The 19,328-nt window shown below is 44.5% G+C and overlaps 1 protein-coding gene across 2 annotated transcripts in view; it reads left to right on the plus strand.

Moving 5' to 3' along the window:
- MICAL1 (microtubule associated monooxygenase, calponin and LIM domain containing 1) overlaps positions 1-19,328 on the plus strand; it is a 360,133-nt gene that overhangs the window by 142,081 nt on the left and 198,724 nt on the right. For both annotated transcript variants that reach the window (XM_078644322.1, XM_078644321.1), the window contains exons 5-7: positions 430-531; positions 18,123-18,278; positions 18,995-19,095. In XM_078644322.1, the coding sequence (XP_078500448.1) occupies positions 430-531; positions 18,123-18,278; positions 18,995-19,095 (359 nt within the window). The remainder of the gene's footprint in view (positions 1-429; positions 532-18,122; positions 18,279-18,994; positions 19,096-19,328) is intronic.

Below are 19,328 nucleotides of genomic sequence, written 5' to 3' on the forward strand. Positions count from 1 at the left end.
GAGGAAGTGGCCAATGGCAATTAGGTAGGCATTACAAATGGTAGAGGCCCAGAAGGCCCAAGAAGGAGATACTGAACGGGTGATAGAAGACCCAGGCAGATGATCTACAGAGGAAAGGAGGGGGATATAAGAGTTTGATTAATATTATGAGTATGTTCACTCAGACATGTGAGGGATCCAGGTGCTCAGTTTATGCTGCCGTTTGCAGACCCATGTCATTTAAGCAGCCCGTTCCACAATATTTACACAGTATGGTTTGAAGCCTGACAACTGCGTCTCCGTCAAGAGACAACTGCGTCCCCACAGTTGTGTTCACCCCAGTTAGGCGAGAGGTAGCCTGTTGTAAAGTATACAGCGGTTGTACTTAAGGGGAGTTGAGTGTAGGTGGGCCTGACCTACTACTAATACTTTATTGTTCCCTTTGTACAGGAAAAGGCTGGACCGCCTCCTTTCAGACCACCAATTCCTATCTAGCCCAGTTCCAATTCGATGTCCTGATCTCAGCCGGAGGAAGCAAGTTTATCCCTGACGGTAAAGGGTTCTAAACTGTTAGTCTACTCTTTCTATGAATGCGAGAATCTTCTATCTCAGGCAGTATCAAGTTCATTGATGGGGCAAAAAGGAGATTTGGGGGAAGCGGGGGCCAGCAAAGTCTGGGCTTTCAATGAGCCAATGTTTCTTAGGCGTGTTCAATGCAGTCCTGCAAAGTCTTATTCAAAATGAAAAATTCTCCTGGACCACTTTATATTGCGTTTGATGGAAAGAAATGTATATTGTTATTATGCAAATATAAGAGAAAAAAGAGAAACTGCTCAGGAGCGTCACTTGAAAAATACAAAATGAAACACTACGATTTGTAGCTAATCCCATACGGAAAGGTTTAGTGAATCCAGCCAGAGTTTGCAAGCGTGCTGTGTGGTGCTGTGTGGTTGAGCTCTACAGATAATTCTTGACGGTATGCTTTAAATTGGGGCTCCAGATGACATTTTACAGTGTCCTTATTTCACACCCTGCTTGTGGGAAAGACATTTTGCACGGTTTGACGTCCATTGGCCATATGATCTCTTAAAATGCTTCGTTCCTACTTCAAGAAATAATACAATAATACATTGTCAATGAGGTTGGGTAGTGCAGAAAGGGAAAGGGTGCCGAGACTGGGCCTTCCAGGCTGCCACAGACCCTTCAAGCCCACCATGGTACAGCACCTCTGTGAAAAGTATGTCGGGGATCACAGAAGCCAGACCTCAGCTTGATTTGTAAAGGGTTTCTTGGGCAAGTGATCTTGTTAGACACAATGCCAGGCCCCCACCACCCAAACCACTCATCCCATTTTGTTTTAAAGTGTCCATTCCGTTTCCTTTGCAGTAGGTTATTCTGAGCTGGACTGTGTGCAGTGTGTTGTTGGGCTTCACTGACCTCTATACCTACCTCTCTCTCGACCGCCGTCCCTGTCTCCAGCCCCCATCAGCAGCACAGTCTGTAGTGTCAGCTCTCCCCTTACCCACTCTCCTTTACATTGTACCCAATGTGTAATTGTGATCTGTACATACGTAGCGCTTACTACCCCTGACAAGGCGTTGAAGTGCTTTGCTGCTAGCAGCACATTACTCCCGAACCCAGGATTAGAGTTAAACGGTTAGTAATAGGTGTTTTTTTATTTCCTTGTTGATTAGTTGTGTTAAGTTTGGGCTCTCGAGTTCTTGTGTGTCTAGTAGTGTTTTGAAGTGGTGAAAGAATGATGGGAATGGATAAGGAAGGGGAAGTTTGTAACAAATTGAAGTCTTTAAGTCCAGTATATGAAACAGATTATGTTTATTGAAGATAAGATTCTGGTCAGGTAGATAAAATAGAATAAAGTAGATCCAATAATAGAAACCCCACCAGGAGCAGATGGACTCCAGCTCAGCCTCAGATGTAACTGTCCCTGCTTTCAAGCATACACAATTGGAACACTAAGTGACATCATAGATGCCTGCTGAGCAAGTAATGACAAACACTAAAGAAGGACAGAGAAGAAATGAAAGAAGGATGCAACAAAGTTGTAAGTTGTTATTAGGAGCAGTGGACATTTATGCCTGTTAGTGGGGTGAATTCCCTAGACAGGAAGGGGACATTTAAAAAGGATGTTTCGGAGTTAATGTTACACAACATATCTGTAGGGTAGCACACCAACTGTTTACTCAATTAATTCTGTTTACTTAAGTCATGTCCATTGCTTTGTGTATTGCGTGCTCACTGGAAACGTGCGCAGCCCGTGAAGCGCGGAATCAACTGAACAACATCTGAAATGGGGCACATTCTGGCCCCAACCTGTGGCACAGCGTTTTCAATTGCATTTGCATCCATTTTAATAAACTGCTTTTAAATGAATTCAGCATTTGTCGTGTTCTTGGGAGAGGTTCGGATGGCCCTGCAGGAACATAAGAAACCTTGAAAATGGCTTTTTCCTTGCATGAGGATACAGAACTGAGATGAATGATAAAATAGAATAAGAAACGTATGAAAAATGTTGAAATATAGATAGAAGTGACAAAGGATTTAAAATGGATGCAAATGCAATTGAAAACGCTGTGCCACTGGTTGGGGCCAGAATGTGCCCCATTTCGGATGTTGTTCGGAGTTAATGTTAGTCATAAAGGTTTGAGATGAGTAAGAGCGGGATGGCACAAAGGTTGAAGGAAGTATTTATAATCGGAAATTAAAATTAACTTATGCATACATATATACATGTTACACTTGGTCAATTACACCCATTTATACATATTTGTATGATCTGATATGCACATGTGTATATATATATATATATATATATATAAAACACATACAGAGATGTATGTAGTTTTTGTATCTAAATAAATGTTAATACTTTTTATAATAAGACACTTTGACATGTTTTTTGATACAAAGAGGCAAACAGCAGCATATACCACTCTTCCATTTATGTCATGTAAATAAGACACTGTATTATGCACTATGACAAATACATACATGTAATGCAAAATATATGCATTTATTTTTATATATTAATTTCCCCCTTTTTACTATAACTAAAATACATATACACAGACCTACGCACACATGTATATGTAACTATGCATAGTAATAGTTTCAGGGTACATCCTGCTCACCTCTGTTCAAAAATAGACTTTGGAATAATTGTATACATAGAACCGGTATCCACCATTAGTTCCACATCAGTCATTTATGATAAACATCGCTTTGGGTCTATTCTACCTTTGATCCTCTTGTACCAATTCTTCTACATCGCTTACCATGAGAATTCTGTCGCATGACTCAACACGGCATACACCATTTTTAGACACTACAGACGCTTTGTTGCAGTTACCCATCCTACACATCCTCGTGAAATGGCTCATACGGCCACACCTCCTGCATTCCTAGTTATTGGCAAAACAAAATTTTGTCTGAATAATGGGTAGTACTATCACACCAATTGCACAACCTGTTTTTTCCTCTCTGATTCTCGCATGCATGAAGCAGACCGCTCCAAAACCTTAGCCATATCAATGGAGTCCCTCAACGTGGGATTTTTCGCTGCCCACAAACGTTCTCGACTTTTCTCTCTCTACACTGTACTATCAACTGAGCTCTTATTAAGTTGTCAGTCATGTCCCCAAACTTACACTTTGTAGACCGCTCACGCAACCTTGAAACAAATTCATCAATCGATTCATCTACTCTTTGTGGTTGAGTAAAAAATGTAATGCATGTCATTACTAAATGTTCCTCCTTGGCAAACCTAATCTTAAAATGCATTTAGCTTCTTCAAATGCCTCTACCATTTGTTGACTCCTCTGCTCAGTAGCTTGGGGTAAATACCAATAAACGTTGTCCTTCGTTACCTAATACGCTCAATAATAATGCTTTTTTCGTAGAAGGCCAACATTTTTGACCATCTAAAGCCTCCAAATAATTATCAAACATCATAATCCAAATATCCCCTAGAACTGATGGAGAGCCTGGTTGAGAGAAAACAAGGTGGTGGTGTAACAGATACATGTGACATTGTTACACCAAACCAATTTGCACTGAGCGGACTTTCAGAGACTTCACCAATGAACCCATTGATTATGAGTTGCTACGGGTAAGACAATGAACTATGATGCACATCCACCAAAGTTAAGTAAGCCATTGTAACTAGCGCTTAAAGGAGGAGATGTGGGTAACACTGGCTATAAAACTTGAGTGTGCACTGACTAATGCAAGGCGTGCGCTTCAACAACACATTTAAACAAATGCTTGCTGTACTCTGGAAGCATCAAGAATCACCACTTATTATGGATAATTGCAGAAGAAGTATGTGTCGCTGTAGTGAGAATGGAGCACCAGTACATGAAAAACAGAGGTGTGTGTATCACTGAAATAGAAATGAGACGCATCAAGGTGTGCATGCCACCAAAAAATAAATCACCTGTTTTAAAGACTGCACGGTCGCGTGTATCATCGAAATAAGGATGAAACACTCTGGGGTGTGCGTGCCACTGAACAATAAGTCACCTGTAACTGACTGCTTATGCTGCTCCACACCCTTCATTAGGGCACCTGTGTCTGACTGCTTATGTCCGCTCCACGTCCTTCATTGTTAGAAATTGATGTGCTCATGTACGCTGCTACATCAAAGATGGAATTATACAAGACAAGGGAAACCCAAAGTAGCAATAGGTCTGGGACCTTGGGATTATGCAGTATTACAAGAGACAATGGTCCCAAACTTCAGATCAGATAACAAGACAACAATAAATATAGACCAAAATTGAAATCTATACTAAATGTCCAGCCGGACATATTTAACAGTTGTTATATTCAGATGTAGTAAAGTTATTCAACAATTTCCAATTTCCAAGTAGGACACAGCCTGTGTCCAACTACCACATGAATACAAACAAGAAAACATATAAATGCAAGGCAAGCGGTCTGTAAATTGTTCACAGTTAAAACAGACAATTAGATACACTTTGTGTGATTTCGTAATAAAAAGATTTTCAAATCATCAAGTGTGAGCTGTCGACGACGTTTCGATCCCTTTTTAATATGGGATCATCATCAGGACATATAAATGAATGTCTTTACTATTATAAAGAAATTGCCAAACATGGTACAAAACATAAAAATACATAAAACAAAACAATTCAGAAAGGATAGGGGAGAAGGAAGAAGAAATATATACAGATTAATATAGTCATATATTAACCACAATACTAATGAAAGAGAAATCACGACCTATGTGCTTTTTGATTATACACCTCGGAGTTTGTGACAAAGCCAAGGCCAGTATTCCGAAGCGCATTTTAGCGAACACTCATGCAGCGGGTTTAGAATGTAATCTAGCAAAAAGAATTTGCGGTTTAGTAAGGACTCATGCAACCTATTTAGGTGGTCTTACGCATTGAAACCATCCAGCAAACCAGAATCGATAGGGGATATCATTATTTTCGAAGATTGGTTTGGCAAAGTGATATAGTGATATAAGATATAGTGATTTAAGATAGAACGTATTGAGAGTCACCGTACCTTAATGTGAAGCGACCCCATCTGTAAGTACATGGCAACAAGGGCCACTGGTCTTTTATAGGGCAAACTTCCCCTACAATGACCAGAATTTCCGTGGAGTTTCAATCCTCAGCTTGGATCCAACCAAACAGGATCTATGCGCAGGTCCGTTTCGGGTCCGCTGCTCAGATGGTGACAGGTGGCCAAATCGTCACCAAAATGTAATAAATTCACTCCGCAGATAGCAGGATAAAAGGAGGTAAGAAGCTTTATGCAAGTGCCATCTGGCAACGGACCGGTTCCCTCCTGGCCAGTAGTCAACTGACCAGTACAGAACCTTTGTTGTACAAAACACATCCAGTGGAATCTCACAGCAGTGAGATTCCACGTGGAACAAAACAACAAGTCTAAGCACATTACAACACAGGGTCCATGCATGCATGCACCTTCACAGAAAGCTAGCTTTTCCCTTATAAAGATGGGGGCTGCAATAAAAACGCAGAATTGGCATGATGTGAAGGGTTCTGGGGTGAGCATGCAGTGGGACCATTGAGTACTGCCTCAACTGCCCACAGGCAACATTCACAGACCGCTTCCACTAATACATACAACCCTCATTGGGTGCATGTATCCGTACAACGTTTTGTGACCTCAGCTGATGTTGAAAACCACTGATAGGTTCCATTGGCAGTCACGCCATGATATTGAAAACCACTGATTGGTTCCATTGGCAGTCAGGCCCCAATTTCCTAACTATTACGAATGAGCCGAAAGCTGTTAAGTGCAAATTATAAAGATATTGCGACCCATAACGTACTTTGATTCATTAGGTTGAATTTTAGGCACAAAGTCAGCAATTTTGTGAAGCGGACATGAATGCATACACTGCACACGATCTGTGTGTTCTATCATACACGGCACAACAAACAGGTTGCACTGCACTGAATTATTATCCCACAGTCTGATTTGCTGCAGTGTACTGCGCACCAAGCAACTCTCACTCTCTCACTCACACTCCACCCCCCATTGATATGCAGCATGAAACATTAAACAGAACACCACGCCCTCATGGGAAGCAGTGAAAATGTACCATACGGCTGGGAATCACCACTCTCACAACAGCACTTCACCATCAGTAATACACAAACACTTAGCAGAGTACATTAGATGATCACCTGCAGAGTGCATACCCATCCAGCACAGCTCAGGTGCCATGCAACACTCACACTCTTTAATATGTGTGAAAGAGGCCTCTTTATTGAAGATAGGCGCACCTACCCAAACATTACACTTGGCCTTTGCCTTACAAAACTACACCTCGCTGTACATTGCCTCACCTACATATCCTCGTCCCCCACCCCTAAGCTTTCCCCACCCTTCCACTTTATTTGCAACTATTAAAAAAAGTACTCTCTCATTAACTGTTGAACATAAACCCTCTAACCACTTCTCTAAACATCTGCCTAAGTATTTCCTATCTTACCCTTATTGCCTGCTCCCGGAGTAACTTGTTCCCAACTATAAGTTTAACTGTAAACATGCAAAAAAAATAGCTACCAGACGCCTTGCACCTGCTTCAAGCGAGAACCAAATACATAGTACTTCTCCCCCAGTGCACCTGTCCTCAACATAATAACCTATAACCTTACTCTGTCTGTAATATACAAAAACCCTTCGTCTTCAGTTTGGAAGGGAAGGAAATTTTGCTCAGGCCACACTCTTGGCCCAAAAAATCCCGGGGGCGCAAGCCTTCCTAGCAGTCAGCCTCCTCCCAAAGCCCGATTGGGCACACACTCAACCTTCCTTGGATGTGGGCATCATTGAGCTCCCTGTAGTACAACCCATAGTTCAACTAAACCGTTTCACTAGTCAGAACAGTGCCCACACAGCCATCACGACTCCGGCAGCGTATAGCGGAACCTCACCAGCATTTTATTTGTCCTAAAATATTATATAGCACATCATAATGCAATAAACCTGCACCCAGCCAACACTCCCAGCCAGTCTGCTTTAAAGGGATACTGTGGACCTTTAGAAGTCGCCATATGCCAATTACTGTACATACGTACTTGAAGCCGGGCCTTCAAATGGCAGGGATCAGACTGGCAAAGACCTCCAGCCACACATGCAAAACAACAGTAAGCACTACAACACGCGCTAACGCACTCACGCACACTCGCACTCTCCCCTATACATGGAAGCACCTCGTGATGATCCAACTGAAACCAATCAGAGCAGACTCCACACTTCCACTGAAACCTTGGGATTAAGGTGTGGAGGAACCTGAGATCCAGCTGCACTGCAAGGCAATGCTAAAGCGATACAGCTCTATACTGTATACAGACAGGGCTGGGTCAGGGGCGGTGCGACCGGTGCCAACGCACCGGGCGCTGGAGGGGTAATATTTGCAAGTATATTATCATTTTAAAAGCACTTGCTGCTGCCTTCCTTGCGTCCAGCAATTTTCAGCAGTCAATAAAAATGTCAAGATAACTCTGGTGATTAATGGTCTTCTTGGAGAGAGACTGGAGCTTTGTCTAGTGGAAGTCTTGACTCATCGTAGTGCAAAGAGCATGTACCATGCAGATCACTAAGTGCATATCCTGTAAATAGGACAGTGCGTCACTGCTTTTGTCAGAGAGATCATTTTGTTACTTGCAGTTTCTAAGTTAAAATCCATCCTAATATAGAACAGTGAGCTATTAACTGTCATCAAAGAGCTGCATGCAAACTGCAAGTTATATGTTGGAGCTATATGTTTTTTTGCCTAGTCTTTCATTATCCTAATCATGCAAAAAGGGTTCATTTGGGTCGAAATCAATTCATATTATTAAAGAGACCCCTAACAATGGTGTTATGTTTTAAATTCTGAATTTGTGGTTTTCCAGAACAAGGACTCTTAAACTATTCTGCCTACCGTTATAATTGACATGACACTCCTAAACCTTGTAGTCCTCTATCTTATGTAACATTTCCTATACATTGATTTACACCCGTATGATTGTCTCTGTACAAAATGTGTGTGAAGTAATGTGCTCTGACACCTTATTCTGGTTTGAGTGGCGCTATAAAACTAAATGAATCTGATGGAGAGTGGTTATGGAGACTTGAGGATCACGGTAGAATGGTGGTAGTGAGGTAACCCATGGCACAGGTGGTCATTTGGGGGCGCCAACAAACATTGTCGCACAGGGCGCCACCAGTGCTAAAGCTGGTTGTATGCAGATCTCTGTAGCATAATATTACTCGACTTTATACACACACACACACACACAGTACTGCACAGTTCCTAGTGCTTCACTGCACAACACAGAAGTGTGCTACACTAAACAGCTCCTGCTGTTAGATTGCATACGACACGAGCTGCACAGTGAAGGCATAGTCTGCGCTTTATTGTGCTGCATAGTGCTCAGGCTGTGGTGCAGCTCGGCGACTATTTAAGCCCCATGGTGATACGTTATGCCAGTTTCACAGTTCTAGGCGATTTCAATCTACACCTAGAATTGGAAAACTGCCCAAAATGTAAGGAATTTTAGGGAAATTACCAACTCCCTTGGCCTTAAAATTCACAATAAAGGCCCTACCCACCAAGCAGGTCATACCCTAGACGGGATATGTTCTAATGCTACTAATATAGTAGCACCCCCCCCCCCGTCTACCCTTATCTGGACGGACCACAAACTGGTGCCTTTTAACCTATGCTATGAAAATGGACCCATAAAGGGGAAAGATATCATCACCCCCCCTGTCTGAAACTGGAAAAATTTGCTAGCCAGCCCCAATCTGCTGGATCTTGCGGAATCTTCTAAACCCACCCTTACAAATGACCCAGACACAGACAATGACCTGTTTAATAAATGGATGCTTTCAATAGCAAATACGCTAGCACCGTGGAAGAAAGGCAAGAATGCAAAACGTAAGTCAGCCCCCTGGTTCACACCCCAATTAAAAACCATGAAAGATAAGTGCAGGAACCTAGAGAAAATATGGAGAAAGCACTACAAAACGGAGGACCTGAAATCTTTTAGACTAGGATTAAACTCCTACCACCTACAAATAAGGATGGAAAAAAAGAAGCATTATACGCACCTCATTGAAAGGGCAGATGACAACCAAAAGACTATTTTTACAATAGTCAAATCCTTTACGCACCCAGCTAGCCTAGGCTCTGAAATACCCCCTTCACAGGAACTATGTAATGATATCGAAGAATACTTTGAAAACAAAATCAGTGAGCTAAAAAACTATTTTACTGACTGTATAGCTCAGGACCCGTTAGCCCAAAACCCAGGTCCAAGAGTAGAACTAAAATGTTTCAAAGAAATTAGCTTAGAAGAATCAAAGAAGGCTATTCTAGCAATCAAATCAGGGTCCCCTTTCGATCCCTGCCCGCCTAAGATCCTTCACGCATTAATCGAGATTGTTAACCCGGTCATAAATCAAATTATAAATTCTACATTTAAAACAGCAAATATCCCTGACCCTTGGAAAACAGCCGCGGTCAAACCCCTCCAAAAAAAGAAATTATCAGACCCCACCACACTTTCCAACCTAAGACCCATCTCCCTTCCCCCATGTCTGAGTAAAATAGCGGAGAAAATGGTGAACACACAGTTAAACGAGTTTCTAGAAAACTCCAATTGCCTTCACCCCAAGCAATCAGGCTTCAGAGCAGGGCATTCAGCAGAGTCAGCACTGCTCCACACCACAGACACCCTAAAATGGGCGCTAGAAGCGGTGCTGATTCTGTTGGATCTCTCCGCGGCCTTTGATACGGTCTCCCATAACGTCTTGATAAACAGAGTAAAACAAATAGGAATAAACGATAAAGCCATTGAATGGCTAACCGCATTTCTTATAAACAGGAACCAGGTCGTCCCTTTGGGTAGGTTTAAATCAACAGGGAAACAACTGTTCTCAGGGGTCCCACAGGGCTCCTCTTTAAGTCCGACCCTTTTTAACCTATACATGTCCCCATTGCTTACACTGATTGACTCTTTTGACATCGAAGCAATCAGTTACGCAGACGACACCCAATTGATTCTCACTCTGGATAAAAATTCTACTGCAGCAGAAGAAAAATGTCACCACTGCCTCACCTCGGTCATGAAATGGATGGACTCAAACCATCTCAGGTGCAACAGCTCCAAGACAGAGATTATGTTGTTTGGGAAAGCCAACAACTTTAACCCCATCCTGTGGTGGCCCAGCAATTCAGATCCCCCGCCCGCCACAGTAGACACGGCCAAAAACTTAGGTTTTAAATTTTACCCCACGCTCTCTTTTCACAAACAGGCACTCACAGTCGCAGGTACTTGTTTCCAAATCATAAGAATGCTAAGGAAATTCTTTGATCTGCTTCCCCTGCACGCTAGAAAAACTGTTGCAGTGGCCCTGATTTTATCCCGCCTTGACTATGGCAATGGTCTATATGCAGGAACAAAAAAATGGTGATAAAACGACTACAAGTGATACAAAAAGCCGCTGCTAGGCTGGTACTGGGACTCCCCAAACGGTCATCCTCGACCGATGCCCTAAAAACCCTCCACTGGATACCTATTCATAAAAGGATCCTGTTTAAGATCCTAACCATCACTTAAAAAGCCACTATTGGAAGTGGCAAAAAACACAGATGATGGACAGAATGTAGAACAATGTCATACATTCATCCCAGTACAAGGATCTGGGCCTAAATCCATCGTTTTTTTGCACTCCACACCACCCTGGGTTAGACACTGGCTATATGCAAATCAGCTCTGAGCCTGTGCCTCATGGGAAAAGTCCAGTCCGAACTACCAAGCCATGTCTTTCCCAGACCGGAATCAAGCATCCAAGCATCCAAGGACCGGTTTCTGGCTATCAGCCTTCATCAGCCTGGATATCTTGACTCCAGTGGTGTGGAGAGCCTGGGACTCACGTCTGAGCATACCCAGCTCACTCGGGGTGAAAATTGCAAAAAACACAGATGATGGACAGAATGTAGAACAATGTCATACATTCATCCCAGTACAAGGATCTGGGCCTAAATCCATCGTTTTTTTGCACTCCACACCACCCTGGGTTAGACACTGGCTATATGCAAATCAGCTCTGAGCCTGTGCCTCATGGGAACAGTCCAGTCCGAACTACCAAGCCATGTCTTTCCCAGACCGGAATCAAGCATCCAAGGACCGGTTTCTGGCTATCAGCCTTCATCAGCCTGGATAGCTTGACTCCAGTGGTGTGGAGAGCCTGGGACTCACGTCTGAGCATACCCAGCTCACTCGGGGTGAAAATTGCAAAAAACACAGATGATGGACAGAATGTAGAACAATGTCATACATTCATCCCAGTACTATTGGAAGTGGGCCATACTATCTGAGAAAACATCTTCGACCCTACAAAACAAAACGAACCCTGCGCTCTTCCAATGAGAATTTACTCACCAATCCCCACTTTAAAATGAAAACACGAGGAGGAAAAACCCTGGCCACACTGGGATCAAAAGCTTGGAATTTCCTGCCCTCCCAACTAAGACACACCAACAACGAGCCCATGTTCAGAAAGCTACTAAAAACTTGGATCTTTAGCACCACAGATCAGGAAATCTTAGCACTAATCTGATCCTTTTTTCGGGCATCCGCTTTTCTGCACCTCCTCCCTCCCTGCTTTTTCTTTGGTCTTTGTCCAATAGTGCCAAGATGCTCCTTGGAGTGAACGTTGCGCTCTACAAAAATCTGTTTCATTCATTCATTCATTCATTCAGTACAGAGCAGAGTTTGCTGCCCTGGACAGTACTTTGTGCGTGCTGCATAGAACAGTCTTTCCTTATTATTATTATTATTATTATTATTTCCTTCACTGCGTGTATTCTGTGCTACCCTGCGAATGGTCTGTGGTGTGTGCGGCACTCAGTGCCGTGTTAACGTATGGGCATGCTGGGCAGTTGCCCGGAGCCTCCACGAGCATAGTCACCCCATGCAGACCAGAATTTAGCACTAATTTTCCGCTAAACATGTTTATTCCTGTGAGTGGTAGTGTAGGCAGGGCCCGGTGTAGTGTGTTACTCGTTGGTGGGGGGTGCACCTATAATGCTGATAAGACCGCTCTGGCTGTACTGGCAACTGCTGTACTGCACCAGCAATACGTGCAGTCCGTGGTATGCAAGCAGTGCCGGACACAGAATCTGACTGGGACTGCACACAGCACGTGCTATTGCGCACTGCACTGTTTGCGCGCCCAGGTGTGTGCATGGGTGGTGCGAGGCTCCAGTTGCTCTGTAAGGGCTTTCTCTGCCTTCATGTGAAGTACGTCACAGCACAAACCAGGCGTAAATTTCAAGACCACAGTAGGTGAGGTAAAGTCAGGGTAGTATGTTGTGCATGCAGAGCAAGGGTGAAAGGTAAACATTTCGTGCTCCTCGCATTACCCATCGTGGACTTTAATCAAAGCTGGGCCCGCCCGGATAAATTAGTAGCATGCAGACTTTGCGATTACCATCAGGAATCCTGGCACCATTTGTTGTGTTGTTGTCCAAAGTTAGCTAGTGAGAGGCACCGTTTGGTCACCCCAATCTGCAGAGCACAGGGCTTCACACGATGCAGCGAAATCTCTGACTTGTGCTTTTCTTCAACCTAAACTCAAATAGTTGCACGGCTTGGGAAATTCATAGAACTAATTCGAGCTGCACTGTTCGTAAAAATAGAGCCTCATAAAGAAAACAGTCGGCCCGGAAGTATGGGTGCCGCAGACATACCTTCCATTTAAAAAACAATGTACTTTGGACTCAAACGGTACAGCCAGAATGTGACACTGTTTTTAAGGTTTTGGCTCCACCAGTTCGTAGTAACAAGCAGGGAATTTAACTTATTTGTTTTTAGATAATTCTTTTATATTGTTAGGATATTGTAATGATTTTAAATAATCGAACAATAAAAGACTTTTCACTTTCGTGTACTGAAAGAGTGCAAGCTGTGCGCCGCGAGGAGGTAGGGCAGAGTCCAGCTGGCTGCGTCACATTGTACGATTGTAGGTTCATGCATTGAGGGCAGGCGGCAGCTTTGAGCGTCAGAGAAGCAAGAAAGCGAAGCTGACCGGGCACGGAGGTAAATTGGATGAATGTGACCCAGTGCTTTAAAGGAAAAAAATAAGTGCAGGTACTCATTAAGATGAGCTAAAGGTGTGGCGAGTGGGCAGGGCTGAGGACAAGACCTAATAATACTTAATGACTTCAATAATAGTTGCAGGACATACCAACACTCATGACAACTGTGTTTATATAAACAAGAGGTTAACTAATTACACCAAATGAAAGCCAGACGCGGTGATATGTTAACAATTCCCTGTTTGTAATAGTTGCACCCTCTTAATGCCATACTGTTCATTGCTGTTGTTTGGCACAATACCATATATATACACAAATGAAGCAACTAATCACGACCCTCCCCCGAAGCGATATCTTGCTATCCGTTCATCCTTTCATCCTACCATTTACCTGCTGATGTCTACCATTTAACCTGTACATACTCCTCAGTGGCACACACTCGTCAGCGGCACACTACCCACTAGGCCCGTGTTCTCTCCTTGGGTGTACCTGCTCTCTCCTCTGTGGTTTCCCTCCCTTCTTTGAACTATTGGTGCTTTCTTGCACATGCCACACCCGGAAAGACAAAGGATGGCCGCTCATTTCGAAAACGAAAGCTGTGAGGAATACATTTCATAGAGTAGGTGACCGGGTTTCCAGTAAGCCCTCACGGGACGTCATCTTCGGAGGGTGCTGTGGGAGGTTGCTAGTTCTTGTGAATAGGTTGGACGTGGGGCAGTGTGTCTGGCTGCCAGAGGAAGCCTTTGGACGTGGCGCTGACGTACCTTGCTAGGTAGGCCATGCCAGTGAAAGTACCAGAGAGGCGCTCACTGTATACTAATGGACATGTGTGTTTCATATGTTTGAGCTGAGATCTGTGGACGGGCTCCAGGCTGCACAGCCTTGCATACTACACACGGGCGTCTCTGTCTGATGAAACTGGGCTGATCCTACGTCATCCACCGTGCATGCTTCTGTGATTGGCTCACTCGGTTTTCTCTCTATCTTCACTTTCTGTATCCTCACGTCTCTTCCCCTCTCTGCACCGTATCTCTTCTTCATCCTCTCGCCTTTTTGGTCTCCTCTCTCATCCAATACTCCTATCTTCTTCACTCGGTCCCCTCTTCTTTACTTCTGTATCATCTCCTGTGACTAATTATGTCTGCCTTTATTTTATTTAATGCATTTTTATAAAGCGCGGACTTTACCCGAAGGTGTCGGAGCACTGTACAATAGAACCCGTTACGTTACATGAGAGAACTGTTGCAGGAATAGAGCAAACAAAAATAGCATGAACAGACTGTATAAGCAAAAGTAAGAATAAATGTGACAAATTTTACAATGACTAAAGAACTTCCTGGCGAACAATAGCAGGCCATAGAATCAAAATAACGCAGGCAAAAGGAACACAATTTCAAACACAGCAAGCACAGGATGTATAAGCAAAAATATAAACATATGTGACAAATTTACAATGACTAAAGAACTTCCTGGCAGGGTCTGAGACGGAGGGAATTAGTTCTTACTCCAATCTTACTCCAACTCTCCCATCATTCTCCTGCCTTGCTGCTTTCCAAAACTGACCTTTCTTCTTTTCTTTTTAGTCCAGTTTCACATTACTTTTGCAGTCTCGCTTCAGACAACTTTAGCTGGTTGTCTCGGACAGCATTGCATACAGTGCTACATAGTGTCTGTGGGCCAGCTCCTCGCTCGTGATTGCTCTAGACTGTCTCGGTTCCTGTTCTTTATTGGATGGTTTTCCTCCCTAGTCTTCTGTTTGTCCTGACTCCGAGTATTGCTTCTTTTTACACTCTTTGGATTAGCTCAGTTTTATCCTTCCACTGCTGATGTCATAGAACTATTTTTGGGGGTTCATTTCTGATTGATCACTCAATGTGAGTGCATGTCCTGCTCCTGCCTTCGGCTCCTTTGCATCTAGAGCACATTCAAACACTTTCCTTGCTCCCCAATCTCTCCCACCCCATCTGTCTCCTACCTCTCTCCCTCCCTCCCTCCCTTCCTCCGAGTACAGTGCCATCACTGTGCTCTTTCACTATCCCCCTCTCTGCTCACCCTGGTGTGAGGAAGACCTTGAATACCCCTCATGTCTCTCTCTCTGTGGGTGAGGATGGATGCTCGTGACTCCTCTGCAGTATGCCAAGCGGCGGACTCGGTCATGCCATGGACGTTGACCTGCAACATTTTCCTCTTCATCTTGGATCCCCCCCTTTCTCACCTATTGTGCCCCTCAACTGGCATCTATTTTCACTTTGTCTGACTCGTTCCCCAGCAGCTGGTTTCTATGCCACTTGTGCTCCAACCAGCCATGTCCTGCCTCTGCCAGGAGCTGGAAGAATGCGATAGACCTGCAGCACCCATTCCAGTTGCCCTCGTTTTTCCCACCCCACTCCTAAAAACACTGTAATCTGTCAAAGTCAGTTACTAGGACAGTCCTTATCTTTGACCCTGGAAGTGGGCCAGTGTCTACCCATCCAAGGAGTTAGGGATACTGTTTTTATTTTTATTCTGGTGTCTTTAAACCCTTTCCGCTCCAGCCTCCTTTGTTATCGTGTTTCTTGTCGCTAGTGAGAGGGAGACTTAGCTCCCCATCTGGCTCTTCTGAATCTTATGGTTTTTATCAGTCATTCGGAGCCGGATCTCGGGCTTCTATTTGGGACGTGGAGGGTCAACCGGTTTCTAATTTTACTTGGACCCTTGTTGTGTAAAGCTCTGTGGGTCATGATGAGTGCCTTGAATTTGATTCTGGCCTCCACCAGAAGTCAGTGTAGTGCTTTCAGATGCTTCCTGGCTCACTCCTGGGTTGGGGCCTTATACTGAAATGAAATGAAATGAAAAGTATTTAATAAAGCGCACTGCGGCCAAGCGGCTTCCTGGCGCTGGGGACCTGATCAGAGCTCACAGAGGGAGACCGGGGAAACTAGGAAGGGAATGCCTAAGAAAAACAGGAAAGTTTTGAGGGCCTTACGAAAGTGAGTATAAATGGGAATAAAACGAATAGAAAGTGGGAGGCTGTTCCAGAACTGGGGGGCCAAAACCGAAAACCGGGTGCCTCCCGTTCTGGATTTACGAAAGCGGGGGATGTGCAAAAGAGAGAGAGAGGAGGAACGAAGGGTGCAACTGGGGGCGTGAGAGGAGATGAGAGAAGTGATGAAAGAGGGGGCAGAGCGAGAAAGAGCCCGAAAGGCTAAGCAAGCCAGTTTAAAGAAGGATCTGAAACGAATAGGCAGCCAGTGAAGGGATTTGAGAGCGGGAGTGATATGGGAGAATTTGGGAAGGGACAAAATGATGAGGCGGGCAGCCTGATTTTGGATGGCCTGAAGCCGACGGATTTCGTAGGCAGGTATGCCCACGTACAGGCCATTACCATAGTCAAGGCGAGAGGTGACTAAGGCCATGACTATGGTTTTGAGTGCGTCGATGGAGAAAAATCGCGAGATTTTACGGATGAGGCGGAGGGATAAAAAATAACCTTGCTGCAGCGTTCTAGACCACTTGAAGTCGATTGATCACAAATTTGGGTGCCCCTAGGAACAGTGAGTTTTTGTATTCGAGGCGTGATGTGACCAGGGAATGGACTACTGTCTTTCTGAGCTCTAGGGAGATACGTTCCAAGATTTTGCGGAGCATTCTGAGTAGTCCAAAACATATACTTGTCAATTTCTTAGCTTGGGTCACCATTGTTAGGTCCTTTTCAAGCCAGAAACCCATATTTTTAATAGATTCCTTTGGAGTGGGAGGATTACCTAGGCATTTAGGCCAGCTACTTAATGGCCTAGGGACTGCTTTAGTGATGAGAACCATTAGTTCAGTTTTATCCCCATTACATTTTAAACAGCTGTTTGCCATCCATCCCATCACTTTCCATACAGGGCGCTAGGCTGCTGGAGTCCCCGTTAGTTCTGGGGTCTAAGAAAATCACCAACTGGGTGTCATCAGCGTAGGCTGTCATGAAGACGTCATACTCTTGGACTATCTGTGAGAATGGCTTCATGTAAACATTAAATAGCATCTGACTCGATGACGAGCCCTGAGGCACCCCACACGTCAAAGGCATCGTCCTGGAAAGTAGATTGTTTTCCATAAATCGGAATGACCTCCCTTCCAAAAACGAAGCCAGCCACAGGAGTGTTCCCTTGGACCCCGATGGCCGTCAGTCTATTTTGCAAGATATGGTGGTCCACTGTGTCAAACGCTGAGCTAAAGTCCAGAAGTACTAGAGCTGCGGCACTACCCTGGTTCAGAGACAATTTGATTTCTTCAACCACTGTTAATAGTGCTGATTCCGTGCTATGCTGTGCACGAAATCCCATCTGCGTAGGGTGGAGGCATTGGTTTGCTTCCGGAAACTCTGTCAATGCTCAATCTACAAGTACTAGAGAAACCAGGGCAAGTGTGCCTAGAGTGGCACAGCGCCTCCTCTAGTTTCTCTCTTTCCCCGTCTTGCTATTGTCAGTTTCCCTACTTCTCCCCTGTATTTACTCTCATTCCTACCTTTTTCCCCAACTTATACTTTCTCTTGCATTTGCAGGGTTTCAACGGAAGGAGCTTCGTGGAAAGTTGGCAATTGGCATCACTGCCAACTTCATAAACAAGCACACGGCAGCAGAGGTGAAGGTGGCAGAGATCAGCGGAGTCGCCCGTATTTACAACCAGAAGTTCTTTAAAAACCTTCTCAAAGATACTGGTCAGTCTGGTCAACGTCCTTCTGTACCATCTTCCTCCTACCGCTTCGGGACATCACTCACGTCTGAAAGAAGCCCTATACATTGTCCCAGTGGCAGAGTGTGCACTGCTCCCCAGCATCCACAACGAAGGGTTTAGCATCTGTTTGATGTGTGTAAACTCCACTGACACCCATCACTGGCACAACATGGGCTCTGCTGGGACAAACTTCCCTCGTGTACATGGAACAGACCACTGGGAGGGGTAGTGCATGACAGACAGACACCCCTCACCTCTCGAGGTCAACAGCAGTTCAAGTGCACATACATACAGCATGTACAACCCCTTAGCATCGGTTCAGGTTTCCTCCGAGATGTAGAAGACACGTTGCATCAGCAACAGAATAGCTGCCTTCCTTTCCATGCAGGACTAGCACGTGGAATGCTGGATTACTGCACTACATATGCACACAGTAGGCATGGCCTATGAGAATGGATGCCATCCTGCCTTCTATTCCGAACGGCGACCGCTGTGTTCATATTGTTAGGGCTGTCCACAGTTTTACAGTGCTTTTTGTTTTTGGGGGAGTCCTTTGGGGAGGTTTCTGGCTGCTGTTGATATTTGCCACTGCTTGTGGGGTGAGCTAAAGGCTGTCAATGGGGTTTTGGGATCAGCACTGGCGTGGGTTTCTGGAGTTGCTTCTCTTCTTTGAACTGACCACCTGTCTCCCTCACTCAGGAATCGACCTGGAGAACATTGTGTACTACAAGGATGACACGCACTACTTTGTAATGACGGCCAAGAAGCAGAGCCTGCTGAAGATGGGGGTCATTCTGCAGGTGAGGACCGTGCCAGGGGATTCACCCGCCTCCACACGACTTTGATTGATTGATGGAAGATAGACAAGTCACCAATATGCTACCAAAGTGTCATGTACGGCTGAGACTCATCGCTCACACAGGGACCACATGAACGGAAGCTCACTGTGGTGAACGCTTGATTTTTTAACTATTTTGTGTAGTACATGTCTTTTGGAGGAGTGTGGCTCAATGGTTAGAGCGGCAGACCCTGA

This window comes from Lissotriton helveticus, chromosome 5_1 (assembly GCF_964261635.1).
Source record: "Lissotriton helveticus chromosome 5_1, aLisHel1.1, whole genome shotgun sequence".
NCBI classification, from domain to species: Eukaryota; Metazoa; Chordata; class Amphibia; order Caudata; family Salamandridae; genus Lissotriton; species Lissotriton helveticus.